General features: G+C 33.9%; 1 protein-coding gene across 1 annotated transcript; it reads left to right on the top strand.

Annotated features, from left to right (window-relative positions):
• Nucleotides 1–4,513: 4,513 nt before the first annotated feature.
• LOC114334926 (protein mono-ADP-ribosyltransferase PARP12) lies at nucleotides 4,514–9,928 on the top strand. The gene is made up of 2 exons (XM_028285064.2): nucleotides 4,514–4,974; nucleotides 9,522–9,928. Exons 1-2 carry the CDS (start codon nucleotides 4,623–4,625, stop codon nucleotides 9,860–9,862), a joined length of 693 nt encoding a protein of 230 aa, XP_028140865.1. The 5' UTR covers nucleotides 4,514–4,622; the 3' UTR covers nucleotides 9,863–9,928.
• Nucleotides 9,929–10,231: the final 303 nt, after the last annotated feature.

Here is a 10,231-nt window from a genome sequence, read left to right as displayed (position 1 = left end):
ATTTTAAAAATGTCTATTCATTTTTTGATTGAATGTAATCTTAGTATGATTATTTGTATTGTGCGAATAATTTATCTCAGTCTAGCTATTTGACATCTACGCTTTGGGAAAACCCCAAATCTCTATAAGCATAAAAGGAAAAATGCTTTAGAGCTCCCCTGAATAAAATACTTCTATTTGGGTCAGAAGTGAAAAACCCTTCGGCATTGTAGCCATGCACACTAAATTCGGAAAATATCTGCGTCCTAGAGTTTTTCAACCCGTCTTAAAAATCCGAAGCTCGATTTTTTGAATTGTAAGAGATGACTTTTAGGCCTGAAAGAGTAAAGAACATCATCATGATTACTCTAGTACTGTCGCTGAAGTGAAATGCTCTCGTTTCAATAAAAATATATAAGGGAAAAGCCACAAAAGGCACATTTCATAAAAGAAAAATGTATACATGAGCAGACGTTTTTCCCATTTCACTTCAGTTATGTGCTTTGAGTTGGCTCGTATTACATTTCGTGGTGTAGCACTGGCCAAAAATATTATTATCATGCGTTTGGCTGCGTTTTATTAGGGGAAACAAGATAAATACAGACATTGAGCAGAGCTATAACTTCTAATAGGTTTACGAGAAAAATGACCGAACCGTTTTAAAAATAAAACTTTTATATTTACTCTGGAAAAGTTTCAGAAAGGACACTGCACACATCTTATGGAAAATGTAATGTCACTCAAATAAAATAAAATTTACATGGATATATTGTTCTCCATTTTTCACCCTCCGTAACTGTGGACCCGTTGATTTTATAACAATTATGTATAGAACCTTTTTTGTTTTAAATTTTATGTAGAACATTTTTGTATAGAACATTGTTTACGCTAAAGTATGGTTTTAGAAATATTAACGAAAAATGTAAAAAAAACTACTAATTTTCCGACTTCCCCTCATCTCCCCCCCAAACCGGACGCTCAAAATGGTGTAACTTTTTACTGAACAACATGTGGACCATATAAAACAATTTGATGTTGGAGGAAAACTTTTACTTTGGATGTTTGGGTTAGGCCTTTTTTTGATCAATTATACTACCTCCGTAACTTTGGAACCGTTCATTTTAGAAGGATTATGCATAGGACCTTTTTTATTTCAAATTTAATGTAGAACATTTTTGTATAGAAGGTTGTTCTTGCTAAAGCGCATAGTTTTAGTAATATTCTCCCCCCTCTCCCCCCAAATCCGACGCTCAAAATAATTACATTATGTGGACTATATAGAACAATTTGGTGTTGAAGGATAACTTTCACTTTGGATGTCTGGGTTATGCCATCTTTTGGATCAATTTTATCATACTATACCTAATTAATAAGTATCACAACGGACATTATCATATTATATTGTCATTCTCATTTTTAACTAAAAGAAATTTTTAGATTTTAAGAAACTACTTTAAATGAAGCACAGAGCGGATTTATAAAGGGACGTGGAGTACAAGACCATATTTTCACGGTAAAACAAATAATTGAAAAAACTTAAAGTCTCAAAACAAAGCATATATTACGGCCTTTGTAGACTTGGAAAAGGCATTCGACAGGATAAAACGACAGACTGTGTGGGACAGCTTGATAAGAAGAGGTGTTAACGAAAAGCTAGTTGAAATCATCAAAAGTTTATATAGGAGAAATAGGAACTAAATAATACATAAAAACATGAAATCAAGAGAATTCGAAACAACTGAAGGACTAAGGCAAGGAGGTGTCATATGTCCAACCGTCTTCAACATCTTTATAGACGAAATCATGAAAGAGTATACATCGCAACTAAAGAAATTGCATGTAGGGTACCGGAATCTCAAAAGTGTAACAAAGGAAAAATTGTTTCTGTGAATTTGTTTAAAAAAATTGTTTAATAGCTATTTGTGTGACAAGGGAGGAAAGTGCTATTTTTCCTCCCGAGAATGAAGTTTACAGTAATCCTTCAAGGGAGGAAAAGGAACTTTACTCCTATGTTATACATATGATTTCTCCACCTCCTCAAATAACAAGTAATTTTTTCATTTTTAATTAATTTATTTATGTAACTAACTAACACAATTTATTAGAAAACTAAAACTAACAAGTAGGTACAGCAGAACTGCCAACTGTCAAATTATTAATGTAAACATTGTTAAATCAAAATAACAATTTACTGTTTTTTCCATTCTGCAAATTACAAGGTGTTCTATAAATAAACGTTAAAATGTATAGATACTTCTTCTTCTTTAAGTACCGTGCCCAAATTTTTAGGCGTGGGTAGCTTCCATAACAATTTACCGATATCGTTCTCGATCTTGTGCGGCATGTAACAATTGATCTGCTGATAAGCCAGTCCATTGACGAAGGTTTCGGAGCCATGAATATTTCTTTCGACCAATTCCTCTTTTTCCGTCGATCTTTCCATTGAGTATTAACTGCAGCATCCTGTATCTGCTACCTCTCATTATATGCCCCAGATATTCAAGTTTTCTCTTTTTTATCATCTTCATTAAGTCACCTTCGCCTTGACCTACTCTGTTTAAGACTTCTCTGTTTGAAATGCGTTGAACCCAATATATTCTGAGCATTCTACGATACGACCACATCTCAAAGGCTTCTAATTTGTTCATCATGTTAACCTTCATGATCCAGGTTTCACATCCATATAGTAATACAGGATACACATAACATTTTAGGAACTTGATTCTTAGTTGTAAGTTCAGCTGAGAGTTGCTCAGAATAGATCTAAGTTTCATAAATGCTCCTCTTGAAATTTCTATACGAGTTTTAATTTCTTCATCCGGATTTAGTGTCTCGTTTATCCAACATCCTAGGTATTTAAAATGGTTAACTTTTGTTATTGATTCATCATTGACAATTAGTTGCATAGGGCCGACGTCTTGTTTACTAACCACAAGTAACTTTGTCTTTATTGCATTTATGTTAAGTCCGTTATTGGAGCATTCCCTAGTGACTCGATCTATAAGGAATTGAAGATGTTCGATATTTTCAGCCAAGATCGCGGTGTCGTCTGCATATCTGATGTTGTTAATAGTTTCTCCCCCGATTCGAACTCCACATTGTCCTTCCAAGGCTTCATTAAAAATTATTTCTGAGTATACGTTAAACAAAGTTGGGGATAACACACAACCCTGTCTGACACCTCTTTGAATGCAAATTTTGTCTGTTTCTTTGTCGTCTACCAGAATAGAAGCTTCTTGATACCAATATAGATGTTGTAAAAGTCTCAGATCTTTATCGTCTATTCCAATCATTTCTAGATATTCAAATAACCTATTATGTTGAACTCTATCAAACGCCTTCTCAAAATCTATAAAGCAGACGTAAATTGGTTTCTGTACTTCCCATGATCGTTGAAGTAATGTTAACATTGAGAACAAAGCTTCCCTTGTTCCCAATCCTTCTCTGAAAACGAATTGTTTGTTTCCCATTGTCTCTTCACATTTCTGCTTGATTCTATTAAGAATTATCTTAAGAAGTAGCTTGAGAGAGTGGCTCATGAGACTAATTAGTCTAAAGTCTTTACATGATGATGTATTAGGCTTTTTTGGGAGTGGAATAAATGTAGACTCTAACCATATCTGTGGCTTCATGCCAGTCTCGTATATATGGTTATAAATGTTTGTTAGTTGTGAGACATTGTCGTCATCCAGAAGTTTGAGCCAGTCTGATGGTATTTGGTCTGGGCCTGGAGATTTCCCATTTTTGCTCTGTTTGATGGCTTTCTCTACTTCCGCTTTTAAAATACTAGGACCAGTATTCGCATACTTTGTGGTGTTAAGTGGTGGCCTCGTATCCAGGAAGAGCTCTTTTATATAGTTAGTCCATTCTTCCTTTTTTTCATCCAAGTCGAGAATTATTTTACCTTTGGAGTTTCTCATAAAGTGAGGAGTTCTTTTTTTCTGAGTGTAGGTAATTTCTTTAAGCTTTTTATGTATATTAAACTCGTCATGTTTTCTTTGTAGTTCTTCCATTTCACGACATCTTTGTTCCATCCAGTCCTCTTTTGCTCGCTTAACCTCGTATCTTATTTAGATACTTACGTAATAGATTATAGAATATTGTATAGGGCGTCAATAAATTATTTTGTCATTGACATACCATGACGTCACTTTTACTTTTACTCCCTAGGGAGGAAAAGTACGACTTTGCTCCCTACAACCAGGTCCGGAAAAGTGTACTTTCGGTAGAGGTAGGTGGAATACAATTTTTCGACCTCGGTAACGGGGGCCCACGATACAGCCTGTAGTGCCGTCGCATGTTGACGGGCAAAATCACTAGTTTTTTTTTTTATAAAATACTTTAAAAAATTACCACGTAATTTTTTAATTAGACAAATATTATAGGATAAAACATATATTAGGATACCTATAATCCTCGAGATAATTTTGTAAAACAACACGTCTAATAATAACAATGAATTAATTTTAAAACAAATATTTTTATAATATTGTCTATTTTAGACGTAGATCATTATTAGGGGCCACGCACAATTTTAAACTATCTTATCACACACAAAAATTTTGCGATTGTAAACAACACTGCCAAATCAATTTATTCGTCATTCTAAATATCCCTCATTCTAAATCAACCGCATTCTAAATATGGAAAGAATCTGCAAATCAGATATTTTAGAACAATTAATATTCTACAGCCACACGGTCTTTCCGGATAATACCATTTATAAATCTGAAGAACTGTCGTCGCAGAATGAAGAATATAAACAAATATCTAAACTTTTTAAGGACAAAAATAAGAAGATATTTCAGATTCAGAAGATAGAAAGAATACACAATCCCTATCTGCTAACACAATATGCTATAAAGAAGAAGCATTTGGAGAAACTGAGCAAACAAGAAAAAACAGAAATACCAAGAGAGAAACGTTTGTTTCATGGAACCGGTAAAGATGAAATGGAAAGTATTTGCAAAGCAAATTTTGACTGGAGACGTAAAGGTATTTATAAGTATTTCTTAATATTTATATTTCCCTCCATTTTGCTTGTCTCTTGTCTTTTCTCTTCAATGTCTCACGCCTATTTCCGACAAGTCTTGCTGTACTCTTCTTTTTCCCCCTTTTTCCTCCTTCAATATTGTTTTACCATTGTGGTTCTTTGGCATTAGTATACCCTGGCTCAGCCGTCTAGCTCTTCGGGTTTGTATTTTTGTCGTAAATTTTCGTTTTCCATCTCTCTCTTCAATCCTGACCCCCCGGAGGGAGTGTAGTGGTCGACGTGATGTCGTGTATTCTCCGTCTCCAAAGATCTCTGTCTCTGGTCATTTCTTTTAACTCATGCATATGTCTCTTTTATATTCCTGTAATTTGATCGATCCATCTTGTTGGGGATCTTCCTCATGATCTTCGGCCTTCCACCTTTCCTTGTATAATGAGTCTTTCCATCTTTTCTGTGTTTGCTCTCATAAAATGTCCAAAGTATTTTAATTGTTGGAGATGGACTTTACTGGAGAGTCGTTAGCTAACTTTTAGTTCTCTTAAGATTGAATTATTTGTTCTATGGTCGGTCCAAGGAATTCGTAGTATTCGTCTCTAACAGAACATTTCAGTGGCGTCTATCTTTCTTCTTTCCGAATTTCTCAGGGTCCAAGATTCACATCCGTAGGTCAGTATTGGGAATATTAAGCAGTTGATGAACCTCATCTTTAATGCTCGTGAAATTTGACAGTCCTTCCATATTGTGGTCATTTTTGCTGTGGTGACTTTTGTTAGATCACATCTACGTTTTATTTCTTCCTGTAGTGACCCTGTGTTTGTGATTAATGATCCCAAATATAAGTATGAGCTCACAACCTCAAACCGATCAATTGTAGTTATGTGTAGATGATTGTTATGCAGTCTATTCTTTTTCTCATGATCATCTTTCAGTGCGTCACAGTTTTTCGATTTCTCTCTAACGCATTAAATTGTATGTGACAGAAAAAAAGGCACGTCTGGGAATACTTCGGTAATTATTCTAGTTCGGTGATTATTCTAGTTGTCGATAGATGGCGCCATAATCAAAAAAGAATTATTTATTAAATAAAATAATAATATTATCAATATAATCTGTACAATTTATAAGACTATACAAATGAAAGAAAATACCATTTTATAAATGCAATAGACACAATTGATTTGGTTTTATTCCAAATTGAAAATAAAATTTGACAACTGTCAGATTTAACTAAAATGTCACGTTAGAATAAATGTCATAAATGTGTATTATCACGGACTTACCTTTTTTTCTATAATTTGTGACGCACTGAAAAATGTTCATGAAAAGGAGAATATCCACTATCATGATCTTTGTCTTTGATATGTTTAATTGCAGACCAAATATTTGACTTTCGTTTTCAACCAGTCTTATAAGATCAGCTCTGCTTGACTATTTGCAAGAAGGGCTGTGTCATCTGCGAAACGTAGGTTGTTCATTTTATGACCATTTATTGAGATGCCTTTTTCCCATCCTTCAAGTGCTATTTTCATAATATGCTCTCCATATATATTGAATAATTGTGGAGATAGTATACATCCCTGTTTGACACCCCGTTCTGGATGAAATTCGTTTAAAAGTGTGTCAAGCACTTTAACTGATCCAGTAGTGTGTTCGTATAGTTCAGTTATAAGCGAAATAAGGTGTTGGGGTACGCCTACTTCTTTTAGTATTCGCCATAAGTGTCTCCACTTGAGCTTGTCGAACGCCTTACGATAATCTATAAAGCATATGTACAGTGGAATATTGAATTCCCTAGATTTTTCGATTATCTGTCTTATAGTCAACAGGTGTTCTCGAGTACCTCTATCTTTGGTAAATCCAATTTGCTCTTGTGGAATTTCTCTTTGAAGGAATGTTTTTAGTCTCTCATTGATTATACAGGGTGTTTTGTAAAGAATGGGCCATAGCTTAATCTCAGGTTCCTGAGGTTAAAATAGGCCGATTTAAGCTAACTTACCTTAGTACAAAGTTTATAATAACCGAGATACAGGGTGTCAAAGTAAAACTTTTTTTTTATTTATTATTGAATATTTCCTGACAGGAATGACATAACAACATAAATTTTGGTATGTGGGGGTTTTTTGGGTCGAGAAAACTAAATTCCCTATCAAAAATTATGTATTACCCAGAGGGCGCCACATACGCCTTTCAGCACTCATTTATTACGTTCAATTTTTTTATCCCCCACTCTGTATAATTTTGACATTAAAATTTTTATTCTCCTTTTAGTTTTACTTAAAAAAGGTATACTTCTTTCATCTCCCTAAACTCAACCGTTTTCGAGATAAACGCATTTTAAATCTGCGATACACCATCATTTTTAGCATAATATCATTGTAGTTACACCCGAAAAATAACTTAAAACCATAAAATTATCCAAAAATGTATCGCAAATTTCTTAAAATGGAATTTGCGATGCAATGACATTAATTTGAGAACTGGCACAATTATTATGGTTTTAAGTTATTTTTCGGGTGGAACTACAATGATATTATGCTAAAAATGATGGTGTATCGCAGATTTAAAATGCGTTTATCTCAAAAACGGTTGAGTTTAGGGAGATGAAAGAAGTATACCTTTTTTAAGTAAAACTAATAGGAGAATAAAAATTTTAATGTCAAAATTATACAGAGTGAGGGATAAAAAAAATTGAACGTAATAAATGAGTGCTGAAAGGTGTATGTGGCGCCCTCTGGGCATACACAATTTTTGGGAGGGAATTTAGTTTTCTCGACTAAAAAAACCCCCACATACCAAATTTCATGTTATTATCTCATACCTGTCAGGAAATATTCAATAATAAATAAAAAAAAAGTTTAACTTTGACACCCTGTATCTCGGTTATTATAAACTTTGTACTAAGGTAAGTTAGCTTAAATCGGCCTATTTTAACATCAGGAACCTGAGGTTAAGCTATGGCCCATTCTTTACCAAACACCCTGTATATGTAGTATTATTTTACTGGCATGTGATATAAGAAAAATAGTTCTATAATAATTGTCGCATTTATGGAAGCTGCCTTTTTTATGAATTGTTGTTATTGTAGATTTTGTCCAGTCTTCAGGCCATTGTTCAGAATGCCATATTTGGTTACAGAGTAGATGAAGTAATTTTACGCCAGTTTCTTCTGTGACTTTGAGCATTTCCGCTTGTTTTCCATACAGCTTTATTATTAATTCTTTATTTGTTCGTCTTCTCCAAAAATTCTCTGCCATCTGTATTCATCTGGAAATTTTTGTGAGCACATTTCGCCCTCATATCTCTACCTTATTCTCTTCCTGTTAATTCATAATCCACGTTTCGCTTACATCAGCGTCGATCTTATTACTGTCTCTGAGCTGTTCTTATCAACCTTTTTGCTTTCAGTATTGCATTTATGATCCTACTGCTTTGCCCCCCCCCCCATCATTAATATCTTTTCCTTATTTTCTCGTGTTCGTTATAGTTCCTCCTAAGTACATATTTAAATTCTTGCCATTTTTTGAATATTCTTTCTTTCTTTTTCGCCGCCTTCTTAAAAATCTCAGGTGGTATACCACTTTCTTCTGTCCCTTTTGTATTTTTTAGGTCTCGTATGATTCCTTTAATTTCATTCAGACTTGGTCCCTCGCACTTTCCGTGTTCATCTTCTTAAAATACTCATTTTTCTCTAGTTTCTCTTACTGGTCTGTATTTAACAGATCTTCGAAGTATTTAGCCCATCTGTGTAATGTTTCTGTAGTTTCTTCTAGAAGTAAACCTTCTTTTTTCGGCAATACTTTGTTTTACCTTACTAAGAAACCTTCTTTTTTGTAATCTTTTTAGTTTCCCTGAATTTCTTAACTTTTTGGTAGAATTTTTTTTCCTCTTTGTTTATGTAAGCTTCTTCTATGTGTTTTCCAATTGCTTTTCTACCTGTTCTCTTCTCTTCTTTCTGCAAATTATTTTAACTTTGCTTCTAGCCGTATGGTTTTCGATCGTATTTCGGGTATATTCTCTGTCTGCTGGCACTTTTACCCTATTTTTTCTTGTCAAAGTATTCCAAAGTTCTCCGTCAAACTAATACTTTTAATAACATTCATTTAATAATCCACGAGGAAAAATTTTCCTGTAGTTGACTGTATAGGTACCATATATTACAAAAAACGACTAAAATCCTTTATAAAAGGTATATTTGTTAAAATCCCTAAAAAGGGCTACATCACAGAACTAGTTTTCGATCGGATGGCCGATCATCATCAGTGCTTACGTGATTCTTACATGCTAACCACCAAAATACAAAAATATATGGGTAAAAACCCGTTAAAATTGATCCGCCATGAAAACATAGATACAGTATGTGAACTTAAACATAGATGTAGAAAATATCCCATGTATTTATGCTCCAGGTACCATTTGAGCCCAAAATTCACTTGTTCAAATGCTGACTAGATGATGGCAAGCGATTCATTGAATGTTTATCCATTATTTATCCATTATTCACTGGCTCTTTTGAATAAATTTACTTCTAACTATTAACTTACATCTCCAGGTACAAACGTTGGTCACAGATTTGGACAAGGAGTATCATTTTCAGCTAATCCGTACTATGCTACACATTACACTGATGATAAAGACGAGATCAAGGTTATAATTGTGGCTAAGGTTTTGGTTGGACATACATGTATTGGAAATAAAATGATGATTATACCGGGCAACTGCGACACTAGTACAGATAAAGAAGGTCAAATTTTTATTAAATATGATGATGGAACCTTCTATCCAGAATATCGGATATATTATACGGGATTTGACCCGGAAAAATCATGTTACTGTCAACAAAGAACGAGAACAATCAGTTTAGGAGATTTTATTCCTGACCTGATTAAGTAAACAGTATACATTAAGCTGTTTTTAGTTTTAATAAAATAAAATATTGTGTTTCACGTTTCAAAAGCCTCCAAATTTTTCATTAGTGTCTCTGTAATGAACCCTTACATGCTCTACATGCCATACAGCAATGTATAGCAGCGCATTAATAAGAATTTTCTATAGTTTATGGAAGGCGGCTTTGGCTTTTTGAAAGCGTAATCTTATTTTTTTAGTAGTTATTGTTTTCCTAATGACTCTCAATTTATTGACGTGGAGTCTGCACTTCAACTACAAGGCTCTATTTATAATGATAATGGATAATGATTCTGTCGACGTCATGGCAAATGTGGAAGAAAAAGAAAATTTTTAATTGTGCGTTCCGAAAAAGAT

Source organism: Diabrotica virgifera, chromosome 7, assembly GCF_917563875.1.
Source record: "Diabrotica virgifera virgifera chromosome 7, PGI_DIABVI_V3a".
In the NCBI taxonomy this organism is placed as follows: domain Eukaryota; kingdom Metazoa; phylum Arthropoda; class Insecta; order Coleoptera; family Chrysomelidae; genus Diabrotica; species Diabrotica virgifera.
Note: the sequence above shows the minus strand (reverse complement) of the source record. Positions and strands in the feature narration are given on the sequence as shown.

Coding starts and splice junctions, on each gene's coding strand:
- LOC114334926 (XM_028285064.2), top strand. CDS start 4,623: ATGGAAAGAATCTGCAAATCAGATATTTTAGAACAATTAATATTCTAC. Junction 4,975..9,521: donor TTTTGACTGGAGACGTAAAG/GTATTTATAAGT, acceptor TTACATCTCCAG/GTACAAACGTTGGTCACAGA.